Source organism: Antedon bifida, chromosome 5 (genome assembly GCF_963402885.1).
Source record: "Antedon bifida chromosome 5, ecAntBifi1.1, whole genome shotgun sequence".
Classification (NCBI taxonomy): Eukaryota; Metazoa; Echinodermata; class Crinoidea; order Comatulida; family Antedonidae; genus Antedon; species Antedon bifida.
Genome location: NC_136230.1, coordinates 27,388,350 through 27,412,203, shown reverse-complemented (window position 1 = coordinate 27,412,203; position 23,854 = coordinate 27,388,350). Strand labels below are relative to the sequence as shown.

The 23,854-nt window shown below is 33.5% G+C and overlaps 1 protein-coding gene across 2 annotated transcripts; it reads left to right on the top strand.

The window, feature by feature from the left end:
* Positions 1–244: 244 nt before the first annotated feature.
* LOC144843136 (sodium- and chloride-dependent glycine transporter 2-like) lies at positions 245–23,854 on the top strand. 2 transcript variants are annotated; one of them, XM_078699860.1, is made up of 13 exons: positions 245–378; positions 1,319–1,493; positions 7,394–7,525; positions 11,191–11,422; positions 12,055–12,187; positions 13,188–13,322; positions 14,164–14,392; positions 15,783–15,895; positions 16,459–16,599; positions 18,047–18,146; positions 18,369–18,469; positions 20,161–20,331; positions 20,950–23,854. In XM_078699860.1, the coding sequence occupies exons 1-13, from the start codon at positions 346–348 to the stop codon at positions 21,124–21,126; spliced, it is 1,872 nt and encodes a 623-aa protein (XP_078555986.1). In that variant the 5' UTR covers positions 245–345; the 3' UTR covers positions 21,127–23,854. The 2 variants fall into 2 exon arrangements, with proteins under 2 accessions (XP_078555986.1, XP_078555987.1); XM_078699861.1 differs by lacking the exons at positions 245–378; positions 1,319–1,493; positions 7,394–7,525 and adding an exon at positions 10,101–11,090.

The window sequence follows — 23,854 nt, the reverse complement described above, 5'->3', positions numbered from 1 at the left end:
TCATATTGCATCTTCTTAGTTTTGACAATTTGTTTGAATTTACGTATTTATTTTAACATATGATATTTGAGCACCTATCACACAAAATGTACGAATCCGAAATTTCCATCGTTTTGATTGGACATGGTTCTTTCAATGATTTCATATACGCCCTTCCTTCGATAGTAAATTTTTCAACAAAGGCTCATTCACACACTACTTTGCCTCGTGTGCCTGTTCATATACGCGCGCGTTTTTACAAATTATTGCAGAGAGTGTATATAAAACCAGACAGTAGATCTTGCATTTACGTAATATACGACGTAAAAACAGATAATTTAATTGCCTGATCGTCTTTTTGTGAACATGACATCTGCTTCGGAATCTAAAGCAACTGAGGTAAGAAATTTGGGATCTTGTATGAAATAGGCCTATGATGTATTGTGAGTGATTTATAATAATTTATTTAGTTTAACCTAGGCTAGGCTTACTACTCTAGAGGCCTAGCCTACTTAATACTGCTGCTTAGGCCTAGCCTAAACATAGGACTGTCTACTATATAATTTATTAACTTAGCCTAGCTAGCTAAAGAGGATGATCAGGCCTAAGGCTAGGGAGGGGCTAACTAATTAATATTTAAGCTAGGCCTGGGCTACCTGATATTTTACTTAAATAAAATAGTTAAATAGGCCTCTAGCCTAGCTAGGCCTAGTATTAATTAATTTATTAATTATTAATATTATTATATTTTACATTACGTTGATTATGAGGCCTAGCCTATGTCTACGACTAGAGGGTAGGGCCTATGTTATGCCTATATTAATATTTGAAAAAGGAATGGACCTACTCACTGTAGGCCTATGGTAAAGTACTTTGACATTATTTACATAAATAAACACAAGATGTTACATTTACATAAACTGTATATGCAAGGTTGGCGCCTGTTATACTATATAGTACCGTGGGGGTATGTACAGTATGCGTTACCACATGGTCAACAATAATATTACACCATCTGTTGTTATTGACAATTGACCATCAATCAATAGACAATGTACTGTATCGATTGACTAGACTCTCTAGAGCAGAGATTTTTAACGTACAATCCAACACGTGTGTCGAATACATAATATATCATTAAATATTGTACTTTTATTTTGAATTGAAAATAGGTGGGAGTGTGGGGTATGAACATCTGACAACAAGAACTAAATGTCAAATTATTATGTAATCAACAATTATATGGTATAACTGTATACATTACCAAATTATTTATACCAACAAATGTATCTGATGGTTGATAATAAAATTAAAAACTCTAACAATTTATTTGATTTAGGCTGTGGCATATAGCACCATATCAGTTGGAAATACTGAGAAGTGTGATGGAGATGAAAATAAAATTCGGGGAAACTGGGGTAGTAAACTCGACTTTATGCTGTCTTGCGTGGGGTATGCTGTGGGGTTAGGAAACATTTGGAGATTTCCCTACTTGGCTTACTCAAACGGAGGGGGTAAGTAACGACATTCGATTGTTTTCTTCTTAGAAACCGTTAATCATTAATTTGTGTTATCATTAGAGTCAACAATCCTTATTATGATCATCAATCAATCTCTATGGTCAACATTCTCTCCTCTTCAACAATGACGGAATGTTTAGTCATCTGGGCGCACACTCTGTATTTTTCCATCAGCCTAAAAGTTGCAACGTGGTTTACTAGTGATTCACAGTGGTATCGAATCAAATTTTCTTGTGAGGGGAATTCTAGCAATAGAAATTCATGTTTCTATGATAAACGAAAAATTAATATTTCTTTATTAAACTGAAATAGCCGCATATACATCTTTGTTATCTTTGAAATATCTTATTGAAATCTAAACGTGGGAAAACAGAATCTAAACACATATTTGGATACGTTCCAAGCGTTCAAAGACGTAATTGGATCTTATCAATGAATATACTGAATGTAATCAGTTATACCGTTCCATTCATTCGGAAACAGTTTTACTATCATATAAGGCGCATTCCTAAGCACTGTATCAGCCTGACCGTTCACTTCCCGGAAATGCCATATATCTATTGACCACGTGTATAAAATGACCACAATTTCAAGCATTTTATGTAAACAGTCTCCAAGTTTGTTTTCCAATTTTATCTAATACTCACTTTTACTCACTTACCATACATTGCGAGAAGTAACGTAATAAGGACATACACTCATAGCCTAAAGGAATACTGGACCTATTGTTGCTTTGGTTTATAAACACCTTTTTAACAAAGGGTTCGAGAAAATATTTAAATTTACAAAGAAGTACAGCAAACATTATTTAATATTGTATTGGTTCCTGTGCCTGACAAAGAGCATACACAAACTGCAATGAACGAAGGTCGAAGTTAATATTTATTAAATTGTTAACAATGGCTTCCTTGAAGATCAGGGGAAACGAAAGAGAATAAGAACATCAGAAGTACAGCAACATCTACAGTACTGTGTATATCTCCAACGTATACAAACGTACTTTTTTACAAAATATTAAATTTTAAATTTGGAAAGCCGCCAAAGTTCTGTGTTTTGGCCACTTTTCCTCCGTGGCTCCCATTCCCAGTTTTGTAGGCCTATCTTTTTTAGGATGAACCAGTACCAACGATCTGCGTTGTGAAGACAAGGAAAACGACAACTAGATTTAGGACGAGTTAGATGATTCTTCGAATGAATTGAAAGAATACATCGAGAGAGTAAATATTATGATGTGTCAATGTTATTGTTCACGCGTGTCGATGTTGACATGTTGTGTCGATGTTGACGCATGATGTCACGATGATGAAAAAAGAAAACAAAAAATGAATGTGTAACCTACAAGAGAACAAAGAAATGTTCCTTCCTGATAATATATTATAACGAGCGTGTTTTTCGATTTAATCCAATGAAAAGAGAATTTATTCATACGTGTAATTGCATTAAATATACTATTATTAATAGGATTATTATTTATCTTCAGGTATTTATAATATTACCCTCAAAATATAACTACAGTACAGTTAGTAAAGTCCATCTAAACTTGACGCGCGAAACGTATAGCGTCTATTGCCAGTAGCGATTTACGTTTATAAGAACCCAGTTGGATAATGATTTCCGCCTGTACGGACAGACATGTATGGCGTGACCCATTGTATGATGTATGGCCTTGGTACACTTATTATTTTTACCCCAAGGAATTAAAACGGCAAGGCAATCTGTGCATGTTTTACATAAATTGGCTGTCGCGAAATCCATATGTTAATACACATTGTATTGTAAAGCTAAATTTTATTGGTAATTTAAACGTTTTATGTCATTATTTCACTGTAAATTTGTTGTTCGGTCATTTGTTTAGTAGGTAATATGTAACATTTTTATGTAATATATATTAATAACTTATTAAAAAAGAATTTATAAAAAAAAACCCCGTAAATTTAATAATTGTCGTTGATATTCAATTTGTTCAAGTTTAGTTTTTATACATTTTCTACGAATATCGAAAATGTGATTTATCTAGAATAACATTTCACAATGGTTATCATGTAAATGTCGAAGTTTCAATCATATCAGTCAAATATTTGTAGTCGGCGTCTCATACTCAATTCTAATAATTCGCTTACTCAGACGCATCGTATTACCAAGGAAAATGACATTGTAATTTCACTCTACGACATTTATGAAAAGTCGTTAATGCAAATATCAAATCAGAATTTTACGCCAGATATCGACCGTCTGTACCTACAGAGCCAGTATTATGAATCGTTACGCTATTGAGGCCTCCACTGGGCAGCATCGTTTTCAATATGATCACGTTTGAGAATATGCATCCAATTTTTCTACCTGACACGGCCCCACCTGCTCCGCAAGGGAGGATCAAATACTATTACGCAGTTGATGTTTTCCAATTGATTCCCGCTGTTTATGCTTTCAATGCGATAACATGTTCACATTGTAGGAACAAGAATAAATTAGTTCGGCCTCCGTGAACATTTTTATTTTTGTTCTGCAATGCAGGATCCGAATATATTTATCCGAATATATTTAACGAAATATACATTTATTACAAAAGCATCGATTATATTAACACAGACAATTAAATCGTAATACGTATGAAAATATTGCAAAATAAAAGGCAACAATAAAAAAGATTGACTCTTTTTGACTGTTTTGATATTGTTTTAATATTTTTTTTAAATAACAATTTCATTGGTCTACAAACAAAATATACTGTACTTTGTTTTTATATGAGAAATAAATTTATTATTGATTGATTGATTGATTGAAATATAAAAATGGCAATATTTTTCTTTAACCGTAAATTAAACAATAACATTGAAGGCAGGTAGGCCGCCTATAACAATATACATACAAAATCACGGACTGCTAGAATCGATTATGTTAAAGCTCAGGTACAGGCATGAATTTTAAATATAATATTTGGTTAATTGTACATAAATCAAATATTTGTAACAGAAATCAAGACGAAAAAATATGAATTTCCCTTAATATGGTCAAAAACAAAATTTGGCAAAATTCTTCCATAAAAACCAGGAAGACTTTTTTTCAGTAGTTAGGTTGTTAACCTAATGTAATAACATGTCTGGTGACTCCCTAGCAAGTGAAAAAAATGGTGGATATACGGTGGATAATTTTTGCTATAGCATGAAAATAAAAATTTGAAGTTGAATAAAAATACCAGAAATGTAAAATTCAAGTTATATTACCTATATTTAGTCATCTGATAACATTTTTTACCACACCGTTTATTATTCATAGCTTTTTAAAATGCCTCTCTATTTACAAAATGTGTGTACAAAAGAATAGAGATTTTACTGTGTAATTTGAACTATCCCCCCACTGATAAGAAAGTGCTTATTTTCAACAAGCTTGTGTAACACAAATAAAATCCCAAAAATTATGAAACATAGGGGAAACTAGGATCGATAATTATTGGAATGTATGCTCAATAGAAATTTTTTGCCCGCACCTGGCCTTTAACACAGACAATTATAATCGTAATACGTATGAGGATATTGCGAACTAAAAGGCAATAACAATAAAAAGATTGATTATTGTTGACTGTTTTAATAATGTTTTAATATTTTTTTTAATAACAATTTCATTGGTCTACAAACAAAATATAAAAATGGCAATATTTTCTTTTACCGTAAATTAAACAATAACATTGACGGCAGGTAGGCCTATAACAGTTTTTTTTTCGTGTAATGGAGAACCGGACAATTAAAGAAAAAATTCAATTTCAAAATTTTCTTTAACCGTAAATTAAACAATAACATTGACGGCAGGTAGGTCTATTAACAGTTTTTTTTTTCGTGTAATGAAGAACCGGACAATTAAAGAAAAAATTCAATTTCAAAATTTTCTTTTACCGTAAATTAATCAATAACAATGGAGCACCAAACCTGTCCTCAACAGGATATGCCGTACACCGTGTCTTTTTTATGTAAGTTTACAGGGCCGTAGCCAGGAGGGTAAGGACACTAAGTATTTGGGTCACTGCCCCGCGCCAACCCCCAAACACCCCCCCCCCCCCCAACACCCGGTGGGGTCTAAGGCGAATTTTGTTAAATGACACCCCTTGATGGCCGGAAATGGTACTCTCGCACATAACATTCATGATAAATGGCACCTCTAATTGGCCGGAAAAAACACTCTCATGCAGCATGCTACCATTAAACAAAACGATCGTACTTTTTTCCTCCTCCTCACACACGTGGACTATTTAAAGGACGATAACATATGTTGCCGTATGTTAGATGCCGTGCTCTGTGTGCTGAACCACCGCCGATTGTTTGATCATTCACTCGGTATTTTGTTTTGCGTTCAAGTTACAAGCCCCCCCAAAAAAGCACAATTTGGGTGAGAAGGCAAATTCAATGCTTATTATAGCCAGGGGCGGACCCAGGGGTGTTTCCCTTGTGGCCCGGGCAACACCCTTAATTTCATACTAAATGTTGTTTCTGCCACTAAATTAAAATTGAGTTCCATTTCATCGTATACAATATCCATCCGGACCCGGAACTTGATAGGCTTAGTCATAAAGTAGTTACAGAGTTGCTTGCAGGGCATTTTATCATTGTTGAATGTTTTGATATTAGCCTAATTGTTAAAACGACCTTCACAACCAAAACATTTCTTTGTAATAAAATTTATTTTAAATGGAACGCTACAAAAATAATCCTCTGCTTCATCAGAGCATGAATACCTAATAACCAGACAAGAACGTATCTTTATTACGTTTTACTATCAATCCATTTTCATATCACGCAATCCATTTTTCAACAATATAGTAGTATAATAATAACATTTTGATTGAATAGTGAGGGATTAGTTACAGTTTGACTTTGAATAAACCATTGGTAATTTACTGAAAATCCAAAATGAACTTAGTTATAATACAAACAACATTATTCAATCAAAGAAACGCTCTACTACACATGAGAAATAGCCTCCCACGCATTCACACATGAATTCAAAAATTCATCGACAAACGAAATATAGCCTATATTCATTCCTTTTAAATATTAGGCATATTGCCATGGCTAATAATCGATTTGTCCATAATTATTGCGTTTTGCCGGGGGTTTTTCCATAATCTAAGGCCAATTTTTAGGCCAAATCATAATTGTGCGTATAGTTTTGTATTTCCGATGCGTGTAGTACCCTATTTATCTTCATTTCCGTACGTTCGTAAATATTAAGCCGAATTTCCGTAGTAATTTATAGACGTTCCGAAATTTGAACCGTGTTATACCGGTAGCAGAGCAAAGTTTGCTTCTTTCTGCAAATGTCCTATCATTATTTTCTTTGTTTTATTTGGAGTGTGGTTTAAAACAACACTTTTTGTAAAGTTTATTTATAGTGGATAAATAAAAATGAATTTTTGGAAATTGTGGTTTTAACATCTGACTTTATTTAGCATTTTTAAATGAATTAAAATTCCAAATTATACAATTTAACCTTTCGCTCAATATATTTATGATCGAAACAATAGGTACGCGGTTGTCTAGCGGTGTCCTTTGTACGATTCGTTCGTGCCCAAGCTCGCGTCAATATCATGTTACATCCTGGGACCAAAAATTCGTATTATTTTTCAGGTGAAAATCGGCAACCAATTCATTTGTTTAACAACAAGGTATGAGTTATTCACGAACGAGTTTACGAATTTTTCAATTTACAAATAACCTTTTGTATTGTGGGGCACGTATTTGGAGGATTTTCAGAGATGAGGGTGGTGAGGTATTGGGGATGTCGGGGATGGGGGTTCGCAGTCGGTTAAGAGGGGGTAAAGCTGTAAAGGGGGTTCGCCCGAACCATAAAAACCCCCCTGGCTACGGGCCTGGTTTAAACGTAATGTTTTTATTTTGTTCTAGGTGCGTTTCTCCTTCCATACATCATCATGTTGTTATGCGCTGGACTTCCACTGTTCTTTCTCGAGTTGTCTTTTGGACAATTCGCCAGCCTGGGAGCCATAAGTATATGGAAAATTAGTCCAGTATTCAAAGGTATTCATTTTTTCTTAAACCAACTACAACACTTTTTTCCATTAACACAGTTTGTACCTAATTATCCAGTTTGAATTTCTACTTAATAATCATATTTCTGAAAAATAACTGACATAAAGTTTCAATATAATTCGAGTAGCCATTGATGAACCATGTTTAATTAATTTTTTATATTGTTTAGGTATGCACATCGTAATTAAACATATACTGTCAGAAAGAACAACAACTATAGTTGCTTATTTTAATAACTTTTTAAGTAAAATACATAGGCCTACATTTGTACAGTCAACTTTCCCAATACCGAACATACTTCGGCTGGGCTTCCTGGTTTTCCAGAAATTCTGGTATTTCTAATGTGATTTTCTAATGGTAAAACCATATACAGAGAAATAATAATTTCTCCAAGATAAAACGACTGTGCTTTTGGACCTCGAAGAGAATCTTAATTTGGTTGATAGTTTCATTTGCTTTTGTAGAGGATTCCGGTATTGTGAGAGTTGACTGTATAACATTTTGATAAACATGGTTGCTAGAATTTTTTGGAGTTACCAAAAGTTCGATTTACAAAAATAAGCAATTTATATTTGTCTTTCTTTTAAAATAGATATAAATGACAGTATATTTTTAATTAACCCGTTGCTTATCAAAAAACGAACCCATTATTTGTAAAAATGGTTTTGAAACTGGATGATATGGACAAACAAAACATTCTTCATTTTCATACTGTGTGGTTTTTACAACAAATATATTTATTATTATTGGTAATTATGCCTATATTATTAAAATATGTATTTATGATATTTTACCCATATTAATCAACTGTATTTATAAATTCTGGAAATTTCCAAAATAAGTTAAGTTGAACAATTTAAAAATCGAAGTCTTCCATGCATAAAATAACCCCCTAAAAAACGGGTAAAATATTATTATTATTATTATTATTGAAAATAAATTAAATTTATATATTTTACCTATAAGTTAAGTTGAACAATTTAAAAATCAAAGTCTTCCATGCATAAAATAACCCCCTAAAAAACGGGTAAAATATTATTATTATTATTATTGAAAATAAATTAAATTTATATATTTTACCTTTATGGTTTTAATTTGGCAAATGTAGGCCTATACGTTGATGAAAAAACCCTGTAAACTTTAATGATAATGTCATTAACAATAGTCTTGTAGCTTGAACATTTTATTTAACTGACAGTTTTGGTTGAAAGAAATTAAAATTGTTTTCTTTTATGTCGCTAATGTGTTACTTTCCTCTCCAAGTTTATTATACAGTATCTACGAGAAGTGAACTAGCTGCTTCGGCCGGACGACTTAGCTTTGTACTAAGGCCGAGTCATTTAGCGGTACGAATTTAGTATCTTAGGCAAAATTAATTGTGTTCTTATAAATGATAATGTGTCCTCTTTAAAATGTTGGTGTTCGAGTGACGTGAGTGGTTGTTAGATTGCTTTGGTGTGGTAAGAAGAGAATTATGAATGAAGTAATGCCAGACAATATTATGTCTATTTGCGAGTTACGAAAAGAATTAAACTGTTAATAATGCATAGTAATTAACATTTTAAAGATACGATTTCGCCTTCTACTTCAGTAGTTATTGATATATCTTAGCATCTCCCTCTCTCTAAGGGGATCACATTTAATGATATTACACGCTCCTCTCGTATAGCATACGTATTTTTAAAACGAGTCGTATAAAAGCTGATGGAAATTTCCACGAATATTTGAACTCATCATAATGAGATAGAGGAAATTAAACTTGCTATAGGAATTCTAAGTTGTCAACTCGGAGACGAGATATATTATTTCTATCAGAAGAAAATCAGAAGGCGATTATCGTATATTGTGATAAATTTGATATCATTTTAATTATGTTGAATATATTTAAGTATGTTGAATAAGAATCAGTTTAAATGTTTGCACATTGTTTAAGCTTTAATTCAAATAATCTCTTTATAGTATGCTCCTCAATGCCAATAATGGTCCTCTATTAGAAAACATTGAATATAACCTAAACATACGTTGTTATATTTAAATCGTAAACAAAAAATAAACTTTGAAAATTTAATTAAATTTATACAAATATTTAAATAAATAATACAGCATATGTTGTATACTGTTGTGTAGAAAATAAATATAGTAGGCCTATACATTTAAATAGAATGGCATTCCATCCAATCAACACAGATCTTTACGATCATAACAAAATGACACTGATTAAAATGCTCCTATTTATTTTATCGGTGTCGGTAGCGTTATCGAATGGGAGGTTATTGTTAAATGTTTTTGTTTAAGTAAGAAGAAGGATTATTTTAGGCTAGGATAGTTGGATACGTCTGAGGGGAGGTGTGCTACCCGGAATCTCGCATCATCGACAGGCGTCGTCATCGGTAACGAGCACCGCAGATAAGTCCTATTGTGTTCATATAATATAAAAATGGGGTTTAAACTTAAGGGAATAGGAAGGGCTATGGAAGAAGAGTATGAAATATCTGGGTTACTTAGGTATATGGGATGGCGGGGGGAAATTGGGTTTGGTGGTACGGGGAGGGGGTGAGAAGTAAAGAATAGCGTGTGTGTGTGATTTGAGTAGTAAAATGTGAAATCTTTGGGAAAGGAATAATTATAATATTGTAATACATAGTTAAAAGATATTATAACTGACTTGCTTGTTATATTTTATTACTAATATTCGTGTGATGTTAAACAAACTTAAATAACAGCACTTAAAGCTAGTTTTCCAGTCGAGGACGTGTTCTCATTGCGTTAAAATCAAAAGAAACAAATAAAAACTGATTGCCGCTTAAAGGCGAATGCATCGACGTGTATTTACTATCATTGATTATTGAAAAGGCCGCTGAACATTACTGTATAGTTAACCACCATTGTTTAATAGACGTGATTGTGTCTTACGCAGCTCCTTCTACGCATCGTCATCATCATGGCATACTTTAAATAGTTGACTCAAAACTCATACTCTTAAAGTACAGAACAAAATGCTCTTTCTTTCTAGCTGCGCTTTACACAAACGCTTCTGAAATGAGATTATTCGAGACAGGAAAGCTTGCTTTGATGTAAAATTAGGTAAATTTGTTAAAAATCTCCCTACATTTTTCATTAAAACTGGGTCATTGTTGTTTCGCGCGTTTTTCGTTCAACGAATACTAAAATAATGTTGTGCTTGACGAAAACGCGCGAAACAAGTTGTATGCAGCGCCAGCTGTTTCCATTATTGATTCACTATGTATTGTTTGAGAGATACGTCTATTGCCATTTTTGGGAGCTTCGTCCAGATGTGGTCGTCTGGTGGAGTCTGGTTTTCATAAATCTTTCCTTCTGTTTAAGGTGTGGTTTTTGGGATATTTGGTTTGCTTACTTACGTGGTAGACCATTTGAAAGTTAAATTCCGATGGGTTCAGCAAGAAGGTCAATATTTTAATGAAAACCAGATTTTACCTAGCTTACACATCGATGTTATAAAATTAAGAAATTTTGAATTTCAATTTTCAAATATTTTATTAGTAAAAAGTTACTGCTTGTTTTGCTATACATAGTAATGCATTTATTTCATTTGTTTTGTGTTAATGTTGTTTCTACAGCTGTCACTCAGTGTTATATTCGTCGATTTTAATATACTGCTTTTCCCACCCTAGGTCTCGGATGGGGAATGACCCTTATTACTGCTATGGTATGCTGTTATTACAACGTCATCATCGCCTATATTCTCTTCTACTTATTTGCCTCGATGACGTCAGAGTTACCGTGGGCGTCGTGTGGACATGAGTGGAACTCTGACATGTGTTCATTGAATGGAACTATTGTTGATGAAAACGGGACTGCCGTTCATAGCAACGATTCCGTAAGACCAAGCGTTGAGTTTTGGAAGTGAGTTCATGTAATTTATAATATAACTGTTGACCCCTGTCGTACCCATCCCGTTTGATTGTATCCGGGGTGTGCAACAATATTAAAATATGTAAATGAAGTCATTTTCTGGAATTCGGATGTTGATGAAGCTGTTGAGTTTTCGATTATCGCAAACTATGCCATGATCGTCAACTTGACTTTGACCTTGACACTGTAATACGTAACCTTATTGGCCATCTTGTACTCGTGTTCACAATTTTATCCTGGTAAGATTAAAATATGAAATATCAATTTATGGGTGTACAATTATGTAAAGTCTGCTGGTTGCAATGAAATCATCATGATCTTCATATTCATATCGTTATCATCATCATTTCTTAATCATGATACCATTGATTAGTCAGTATCATGATGTTTTATCATGACAGTATCATCAATTACCATCATGATGATATCATTACTATATAATTATCATGATGTTATACTACTACATCATATTATGATTGTCATGATGTTAGTATGAATACTGCATCACTATCATAGAAGAATAAAATGACAGTTAAACAAAATAATTCTACCTCTTCCCAGATCAATATTTAGGCCTACTTTAGTAACATGAATATATCTCTATTCTTTCTTCGTCGACTTAGCAACCGTGTTTTGCACCGGTCGTCTGGTATTGAGGAACCAGGTTCTGTAAGATGGGACCTCTGCTTGTGTCTGTTACTAGCCTGGATCATTGTTTTCTTTTGTATTGCAAAGGGGGTCAAATCATCCGGCAAAGTAAGTAGTAGTGGTCGTGATGATGTTTTGTAATTTACTACATATAGTACGGGGTGCCGTTCAGAACAATATTATTTATGCGAACATATTAGTCTACGTCTGTGCCGCATCAATCCCGAACTGAAGCCCGTAAATTGTTGCGAGGTTAAGACCACGCTAGTACGTGTATAAACCAACTCGACTTCCCTTATATTATACCCGAGTTATTAATAATATTCCAACGTATTGTAATAGCCGAACATTTTTTAATGCACCGTGTATGTATATACTTCTACACAATTTTTGTTTTTGACAAACGTATATTTTTGATTGAAAATCGTGACATGATGATCTTGTCCTTTAGCCATCTTTTTGTCAAATTTAATCAATACATTTTTTCAAGGTTATATAATAAAAATATATATATTTTTGACCTATTTTGAAGAGATTTATTTTTCGTAACACCCTTTGATGAAGGTTATACAAACTGGATAAAACTAGTTTTTTTATGTAGTAGTTGTTAGAAAGGAAGTATTGATCTGTGTAATGATTTTACCTGCAGTGAATTTTAGATTACAGTACCTGTTTTTCTTGTTTCCTTTTAACCCTCGAATCAATGTTTTTGTGACCAATAGCTTCTTTCACGGATGAATTAATTACGGAAAATCTATCGCAATATACATCCCGGTCTGTCGCTTTATTGACATTGTATAGGATATGAGATTTTCATTACATTGTACGCTACCTATTATGAAACGCCACGGAGAGCCACCGTATAAATAATAGTATGGAGTGCCACACTAACAAGTGTGCCACGAGGGAACTTATAGCCACTTAATTCTCGTTTCAACAATAATTTTAAACTAGAGAACATGTGTCGTATACTCGACTTTGAAAACAATCGATTTTAACACTTCATATCTAAAGTAGACATATAAGTAGTAAATTTATGTAGACTTCATCATTATTCTCATTGTAAGCATGCGCAGTAAGTAACATCCCATTTATTTTCAATTCACAGGTTGTATATTTCACAGCAACGTTCCCGTATGTGGTTCTTTTAATTTTGTTCATTCGTGGCGTTACACTACCCGGAGCTGCCGACGGTATTCTGTATTTCGTGTGGCCGAAATTTGAACTGTTGAGAGATCCCAAGGTACCACATTTCATCTGTACTTATTAGGTAGCTTTCAATTGGCCAGGACCGATGACGTCATGTTAATTTATTGTGCGCATGAGTTTGGATAGGTTTGCCAATTTGTGTTGATTCGTGTGACCCCACTACGACGATTTTAGTGGAAAGAATATGTAATGTATAAGCCTAATTTACATAATTCCTAGGTCCTAGGTCCTCGCAAATCAAAAGCTCTATATATCACAGTATATGGGACTGTACTTTTAAAGAATGTGTTTTTGAATAAACGAAGGCGGCAGCTGACGATTTCTGGTCTAGACGAATTGTTCAGACGTGACTTTTAGTTGTTACAATAATATTTACGACTGCAAAGTACGGTTGTTAATGGAAACCACATTATAGAGCTTTGTTCATAAACCCATATAATATTAAACTATGAGAATATAGTTATGTGTGTGTTTGAAAATTATGTATTATAACAGAAGAAGTAAAGAAAGAGTATAACTTGGACCCAAGTAATTTGACCAGAGAAGAGTAAATTTCACTTTTCCTGATTTGACCAATCACGACGCAATGGATCATCCGAATTATCGATTGTGATTGGTTAACTCATTTACATTATGCCTACGCCGTTGCGTCTAAAGCTCTGTGTACACTCTCATGTGACAAAACAAATGTGATGTGCCCATAATATGGTATATGATATTTGGGCACTTCACACGTTTTAGTCAAACTAGTTTGATAGTGTAGACAGAGCTTTTCCAACTAAATACTTGGAATACAAACTTTACATGCAGATCACGCAATAAGTTTATTATTATTAGATAACAGCATTCAATGTAAATAAATTTGTGTAATATAGGTATGGAAGGATGCTGCTTCCCAGATTTTCTATTCCATGGGAGTCGCCTGGGGAAGTCTCCACACACTATCCAGTTACAATAAGTTCCACAACAACTGCCATCGAGACGCTCTGGTCGTTGCGTTCACTAACTGTGGTACGAGTATCTTTGCTGGCTTCGTCATCTTCTCTGTCATTGGTTTCATGGCACACGATGCTAATCTTGCAATTGATAAGGTTGCTAGTACTGGTAAGTGCATATCATAATGCACCGTTCTTTTTAACCTTTGTGCCCTTAACGTTTACCGCGTGATGGATTATTACGGTAGTTTCTGCTGCCAAAAAAAATAATCATCACGCACTATTTTGTACTCGCGTATTCAGATTAATTTGTATAACGGTCGTTATTTCTGAAATCGTTAGCCCCCACTGCTGCACAGAGACAACATATCACACCTCCATGCTCCTACGCCCAACATTACGTAAATTGCAAGACAAAGTTAAATTAACAAGAAATTGTCTTACAATATATATATGAATAAATATTTTTCCAGCATACGAGTTGAATAACAATTATTATTATGTATCATTGACAGTTTTCAATTTTCTTTTTTAATTGAAGATACTGTGTTATTTTTAGAACACATTAATAAGTTATTGCTTTCAGTTTCTGATTATTCTGAATACAAATCACTGATTTCTAAAAGATGTGGATGGTTTTGTGATTAAATTCTAGCAACGGTACAGAAAGACAGTTTTAATGAATTGTTAAAGTTATGTTTGTACTAGCAATTTAGATGTGAAAGAAACGGTTATAATAAAGAAACTAAAAATAGTGTTTAGAAAGCGAAATGTACGGTAATAATTATCAGTATATTTAATTGATTAGCTCAGTATACACAAGATATATCATCGCTATCTAAATGTTAGTATTAAATTAAACTACGATATTGCGTTTGTAATGGAAACCGTTAAGTGAAATTAAAGCATATTTAGTTTAATTATTCTCAATGCGGACACTGAACTAATTTAGAAATCAAATTAATCTAGATGTAGGCCTACATATGGTAAACAGTTGACTACGATCCGTATAAATATTTAAACATATTGGAACATATTGGACAAAGTTATACAATATGGATAAAGCTATTAGTAGTACTTTGATTTTATAGAAACTGAATTTTGAAAACGGTAACATTGAGAAACATTCCCCTTGAATTTTGTTTCAACTCGGTGTTTACATTTCATTTAGGTTGTTTATATTATTAATATTGTAAAGTTCTGTCTACACTATCAAACATTATGGGACAATACATGTGATGTGCCCAAATATGGTAGTGATATGCACAAATGTGGTAGTGATATGACATCATCATGTCCATATATGAGCATATCACATGTTTTGTCACATAAATTTGATAGTGTAGACAGAGCTTTACTTTGAGCTTTCCTCTCCTTGATAATTCCCGAGTCATTCAATAGTATACAAGTAAACAAAGTACTATTTAACGATCTTTAAATAGTGCGTACTATTGCACGCCATGTGACTCACAATTGTCCAATAAAATGACAGGAATTTATTTAGGTGTTATATACTAGTTAATACTGAAACGCCTAGTTTGATCATTTTCTTTTTTAAGGTCCCGGTCTGGCTTTTGTTGCTTATCCAGAAGCGGTGGCTAGAATGCCAGCATCTCCTTTCTGGTCTTTCTTATTCTTCTGTATGTTATTCACTCTTGGATTGGACAGTCAGGTAAAAAAAGCAATTTATTTGTAAACACCACATGCATATCAATAAAGGTTATGTGATAAAGATTGGTTCTCACTGGACGCAACTCAAGAACCTAAAATAACTCCCTGCTAAAGCTCTGTCTACACTATCAAACTAATTTGACAACAAAAAGTGTATTGATAATATGGTAGCGTTATTCCCAAATATGGTAGTAATAATGACATCATAATGTCCATATATGGGCATATCACATGTTTTTCCACAACAACTTTGATAGTGTAAACAGAGCTTTAGCGCACCGAATGTATAATTTGACGAATCACGAGGCTATAGATGGAGTATCCAAACTGTAATTGATCAACTCACTTGCGTTGCATCTACGCCATTTGATGTTGCGTCTAAACGCGATCCAAGCTTAAGCAAATGTGACGTGTGAAGCTGAAATTTGTTACATTTCATACCACATACTTTAATACTATTTATATTATATTATAATAATTATAATATGTTGCCTCATGTAACAGTAGGCTCAATAATATAATATAGGCCTAATATGCAAATGCATTATTATGATTTTACTGCAGTTTGTAATGATGGAGACGGTAATAACAGCTTTTTGTGACGAACTTTCAACTAAAATAGAAAATGTCCAATCGAAGAAGATCTGGTTCACATTGGGATTCTGTGTTGTTGGATTCTTGCTGGGAATTCCGCATGTAACTGAGGTACAAACATACTTATACTTGTCACAATTTAAATTAAATTAGTGAGTTCTTGATAAATGGCCTTGTATTTATATGTCCGCAATGATAGTCTTGTAGCCTATCCATCCTGTGTTAACCACGATTATTACTTCCCTGTAAACTTGTTTGTTCCGAACATGCATGAGTTTGTATCTTTTGCGTTTACACTCATATCATACCTCCGCCTTAATTAGGTATCTTCAGCTGGTGGAGATCAGAAAGGCGATTTGTTTTTATAGAAATAATTATTTAGCTGAACTCACTGAAAGAAATATAAACTCGAGCGAAATTTTAACACACAATAGAAAACTATTTATTTTCTTCGTAATCATTGACGTCATTATCATTCCTCTATTATCATTATCACCCCTCTATTATCATTATCACCAGATAATATTTAATAATCAAACAAGATAGCAAGTATTTACAAATGCCATTGAAACGTAATAAATATTTACCATCACAAAATACCGGTACTACAACATTCCAGTGCTCGATTCAACCCTGATGCATTTGCAAGCCTGATTCATAATAGATAAAATAGGAAGAACTAGCATGTGGCTATTTGAAATTTTAGAAAAATCTCCTTGTATATAAAATATTTTATGTAACTAGTTATTAATGCCAAAGGTTAAAAGCGATTTATTTCACATCAGATTAAAGCATAATTTAGTAATTCACAGTAGTAGGTCAACAGAAACTACAAAAAGCTTAGTTATTTATTTAGATAGTACATGCGTGTGTTAAAGCCACCCTCACGTGGTGAGTGTGAGTTGACCAATCATAACGGTCAGCTGATGATCCACCGCTTCGTGATTGGTTAAATAATTCCTGCGCGCTTACGACCTTATGTTTTTGTTTAAGCCTGTTTTCCTGTCGACGCTATCATCGTTAATCGTTAAAAGTTCAACGACGATCGTTTGAAAACGATCAAGTTGAAATGATAACGATAGCGAGTACCTTTTGCTGTAAATCGTTTCAATGTTTACGTAGAAGATTGGCGATTATTGTTAACGATAGCGTCGAATAACGTCGACAGGAAAACAGGCTTTAGTGGGACTCAAACGCTCACCAACGGCGATAAGAACTAATTCCATAAGACAATTTTAGACTGATTTCGTCATGCATGGCTATATTTTATTCTTCGGCTATATATTTATTATTACTCTTTTCATTCCACCATGCTCTACAGTAGGCATAATATTAAATAGAGACTTTTATCTTCTATCACTTTTAACGGCGAAGATAAAGAATCCTACTGTTACGATTGCATGCTTACATACTATTGCCGTCGCGATAGCTTCCCCTTGCTACCCTAGATTTTTGCGTCGACTTTTTTGTATCTTATCCAACCCTTGTATATATGACCGGAATGTAAAATACATTATATCTATGTATCAGTCATTTTTATTCATTATTTTATTTTCAGGGAGGAATATATCTACTTTCCTTAATGGATACCTATTCTGCTGGGTTTTCACTTCTCCTGATTGCACTCGTTGAACTAATTGTTATCTGTTACGTTTATGGTAAGTGACCAATGCGAATGTTATTAAATATCACGTGTCTATGCCCTCCAATTAAGGACCGTGGAGAATAGGCTTATAATGTGCGTTTACATCACACACACCCCTGTCGAATGAAATCATCTTGAATGATGCGTCCGCTTGATATATTCGCAAGAGATAGATTTTGTTTTATATATAATAGGCCTAGTTGTTTAATGTTGTTTACTTTCTTATTTTGTTTAGGTATTAATAGATATATGGGAGACATAAGTAAAATGTTAGGTTTTACACCAAACATTTACTGGAAAGCTATGTGGATGGTTATCACACCATGCGTAATAGGAGTAAGTGCAATAGTCTTATTAATTACATTTCAACAAAGCGTAACAAACAGCTGCGCATGCCTACACACTATCGGTTGTAGTGCTATTCAATTATTACTGTAATTTCAGTATTTAGATCAGTATTTATAACTTGGATCGTTTATTTGTACGATAATGATACTATTGCGATAGAACATAAAACTAGATATATATTTACTTTAGAAATACTATGAACAACTGTGAGTCGTTCGAAAACAAATAATAAAGTAATATATAAAAAAAACATATTTTTGATATGATGCAGTAAAAATAACTTTGTTTGACGTCATGTAATACGCGTGTCTAAATGACAAAAATGATGAGAAAATTCATAATAACAGTCATCATACAACAGAATGATCCAAATTATGATATTATATTGTCAAGGTTGTGTAATAACGTTGTTGTTGTTGTGTATACTTCTGCACTTTTTTGGCTCGAACATGCCTGAGATCTGATTTGTTGCGATTTTTTCACGTCACAATAGTCAACACTTCGATTCGCGCGAATAAATTTGTCTAGTGGATAACCGGCTTTAGAAGGTAAAGTTGTGGAAGTTTTTTCCATCATGGGGACAGAGCATGATAATTTTCGCGTGATATAATGATAATTATTTAAATAGATACAATGGAAATGAGATCAAAACAAAGTATCGGTATCAGTAAAGGCTAATAATAAGGTAATTACCTCCATGGGTTAAGTATGTGAACGCCGATGGAAAAGTTTTACATGGTAATGTTAATTGATAAATGCAATATCAGCTTTGTGTTATTAAGTTAATATGATTAAAGTAATTGTCTAGACAATCTTCGTTGATTTACTTAAGATATAATTTACAAAGTCACCATGAAACGGAAAACATACGTTTACCCTTACAGATAAGTACAAGGTATTAGTGTGTTTTGCGAGATAGTTAATATAATAATCAATATTATTAAAAAAATAATCTTTGTAAGAAATGGTGACTATCTCAATATTTGTAGTCTAGCTTCAAGTACTGTATTTACATAAAACAAAGAAAAAATCGGATGTTATTAATGGTACAGAACTCATTCAGAAAGAAAATGGGTCAAACACCTTTGAGTGAGGCTACTGAATGTGCTAAATACAATCACTTTGTTTAACCCAATTGTACTTGGATGGTTCCACTAAAAATTACATATTAATATTATAATTTGTTTTACGCTCAAAATTTTATATGGTACAGAATCCTTTTATTATCCAATATAATGGAAATTACAGTGCTCAAATCTTGACTTGCCTAAAATAAAAATAAGGGAAAAAAGAACTATCTAACAAATCGTTTGTTATAATGGCGTATCCCAGCTGGGTAGAACGAGTACTAATGTACTGCGCGTTAACCGTCCTCATCCTACCACTTCTAACGATAACGGAGCCGATAATGTCGCTATGAAGATGATGATCGATATGCCGCTGCTAATTGCTAGTAAACACAAGCAAATAAAAATACTAGATATAAAAATACGATATTTATGAACATGGACACTAGAGACACCTTGTTCCATAGAACATAAACCCATCAGCCGTTTTGTGTAATGATAACTGAAATTCGTAGAGAACTTTATGGCACTATGTTATTATATCAATTATATCTACTCTTTTGAGATTCTGGCTAATAATTAGTAATAATAATATACATTTTGTTTATCTAGTTCATCTTTGTGTTCTTCTGTGTCGGATACGTTCCGTTAACGTACGAAACAGACTACAAGTTCCCGCCATGGGCTGAAGCTCTAGGCTGGCTGATGGTTGTAGCAGCAATTGTCCCAACTCCCATCATTGCTGTCTACGAAATTTCCAAAGCTAAAGGTTCATTTATTGAGGTGAGGTTTCCGTTAAATTATTTTGTTAATGTATGTCCCCTGGTTTTAAGAATCGTTGTCCAATTGGATTAGGCCATTAAAACCACGTGGTCTAAATGTAGGTTACATATTTTATGATGATTCTTGTGATTGATATTTTTTTTATATTAGATAATAAAAAAAAGTGTTGAGAACGGTCAGAACGTTCTTTCGTGGTCAGTCTTTGACGTTTACTTGGCAGCTATTATAAACGTGATGCCTACGATTTGAGATGCGCTTCCCACGTCTGTCTCCTGTTGTTAATTCTTACTATTAACAATTATTTAATAGGAAGCTATTTAATTAATAGGACCATGTTTCATAGAATGTTCAACCATTTAAAAGACACACTCATACCGTGGCATAAATTACGTCACGTACTAGTTAGCCTATACAGCAATTCGGTTTAATATTCGTTAAAAGAAAAACATTTTGGCACATATAGCGTGTCATATCTATACCCGAGATAAAGAATCCGAAAAAAAATGATGGCGCTACGTAAAACTAGAGTATTGCAAATATGGGTAATATGTGTGTACAGTACAGTATGTTTGTAGAATACAATTTCAATTCCTAATTTTATTTGTAATAATCTTACAGAAAATCGAACGATCGGCACAATCACATTCTGAATGGGGACCATTTCTAAACGAACATCGCCGTGAATTGCAGTATCCCGAGATTCAAGGCCGTGGAGGAGATGACGAGAGTGCCGTTCCTCTATCATCTCCCCCTTCCTACAATGCGGCAATGAGTGCCGTTGATTCGTCAGTATAAAAGGACTTGAACCACCCTAGATGAAAATCCTCCTCCATTGCTTTCTTTTATTCTAATCTGGTGTATGTATCGAATTGAAAGCAGTTTAGGTATATTGAAAGTTATGTGGTGATGATGATTTATTAATAAGAGTTTAATAAATCTGTCAGCTATAACCGTCAGTGTATCAAGAGACGCGAGAGAAGGAAGAAGCATGATTCAGAAGACATCGAAGATGACGTCATTATCACAGGCAGACGAGTCTTGTTGAAAGGAATTTCGCCAATATAGCCAGAGGCCTGATGACGATATTTTACTTCTACGTTTTGTGTGCTATATGGTAAAATGTCAGCATATTGAATGTAATAGGATTTCTTGCCGGCCGGTTTGTAGGTATGGGATAGATTTATGCGTCGTGTTCTTTCATGCAAATTTGCATTTTTCAAACATGATTCGTAGCGTACGAGCTTGAGGTGGGCGTGGTATTAAACCACGCCCATTTTATCTACGTTCGTTCGTTAGTTATATTCTTTTGTCTTTATTTAATTCTGTTTTTATATTTATTGAGAGAGAAAGCTAAGAACACTGTAATTTCCAAATTTATGGATGAATAAAGCGATGTCTATCTTAAAATCGCGTATTTGCCACGCATGCCATATTCGGAATCTTGACCTAAATAATAGTTATATAAGTCTACTGACAAGCAATATTAGAACAAACATTTGTACTGTCGATGTATAACTTATTGCTATACTTTCTGTGTATGACATTTAGTATTGGTATTAATATTATAGTTAATATTACAGCTATTCAATGCAATCGTTTGAATAATTAAGCAGATTTATTTATAGAGACACATTGCTAAAAAAAGAAATATTTTTGTTAAAATGTAATTTGGTCTTCCAATGTAGTACATGATATTCATAGATGAGTAAGAGGTTATTTATTGATATTTATTATAAGTAATGAGCTAACATTTTATAATATCAGAAATACATCTGCCAAACTAAGAAGTTTTGCATTTAACCTTACTTTATAAGTGTAGACATAAAACTCAAAGCTTAACAATATACTGTACCCAGAGGGTATATACTTCATACAGTAAATACTATTTACTAGGACCGTACACTGCCAGCCGTATTCCAAACAGGATGAGCACTTTTAAAAAATACTCTAGTTACACATGATTATATTGTTACCTCGTAGGCACTACGTACTAAGCACGTATTTTAGGCCTACGTAGTTAGTTTTCAAAACTGTAAAATGCACACGAGCAATCACAGGGTATGAGCAGTTAAAATAGCTGCTTTATTATATTGTAGAAGTTACGGTCAAAGTGTTTTGTTTTTGTTGCTTTTTTAGCCTATAGATATAGTATTTTATATTGATATTTTTTCCTAGGCTTACCTATGTATGAATGTGGTGTTTATTAACCATCGGGGCTTCTACGTCGGCTCTAGTGTCGTCAGCCCTACTACCTGTAGTCCTACTCAGACTCTGTCGCGGCCCAACTACCGTCAGCCAAACCAAGGTGGGAAATCTACCGTCGGCCCTACTACCGCCTAGGCCCTACTACCGCCTAGGCTCTGTTATCTAATTTCAGGTTATGCTATGTTAATAATAATTAATATTTAGATTGAATGGTTTGCTTGATTGTAAATATAGATAAATGTTATCGTTATAAAAGGTACTTTAGGTTAAGTCTCTCCAATTAAAGACCACTTCTGAACTGTATTATTAACGGAGCTACAAAGTGCTACCGTACCTCTGTTATTCATAGGTCTTTAATTAGAGAGAAGTTATTTAAAATATTCATATTAAAGGTACTTTAAGTTAAGTCTCTCCAATTAAAGACCACTTCTGAACGGTTTTATTAACAGAGCTACAAAGTACTACCGTATCTCTGTTATTCATTGGTTTTTAATTAGAGGGACGTTATTTAAAATATTCATATTGAATGATTAATTTTCACAGTACTGTTAGTTATCAGCTTTATCCTATTGCAGCTTAATCCTATATTGTACAGCTATAGGTGGATAATCCGTTCATAAATCATAATTCTTTTTATTATACTGTATATTTTTTATTATGATGTATATAATTCTTTTAAGATTTTAACAAATTTTAATTGTACTAGCAACAACTAGAAATATTTTAAAATGTGTTGGTTTGTATTCGCTCGGAATTTCTAAACGTTTTTGGCTAATCAGCAACAATCTGATTGTTGCTTTTAGGTCATATTCATTATGTGTGGCGCTTCATTGGATTAGATCAGAACAACAAATAACTTGTACATTTCAAATAACTTGTACATTTATTATAGTACTGCACTACATCTAACAATCCTGTTATAGCACTGTATTACGGGGCGCCATTCGGGACATCACTAATTTTATCGACAAAATACTTAGAAATGTCCCGAACGGCGCCCCGTACTGTATAGCTAATGCCATCTTTTTCACAGTGTGCTGGGATTTTAGAAAATTAATGCAATGCAGTACTTTTTAACTCTTCCAAAAGCAGAATGCCACGAACTTGCCCAGGATTTCGTATTGGGAGAGTTTCTGGTTTTCATACATTTCGGTTTCGAGAGAGTTGACAAACTACTGTATACATTTTGTTAGTAAGAAGGGACTAATTAATTAATTTCCATTTTACTGTACCACAAAAACATTTAATTTGTGTTTCTATTCGTTCAGTTTTTGCGAATTTTATTATTACACAATAAAGTTGAGCGAAATTGTTTTAA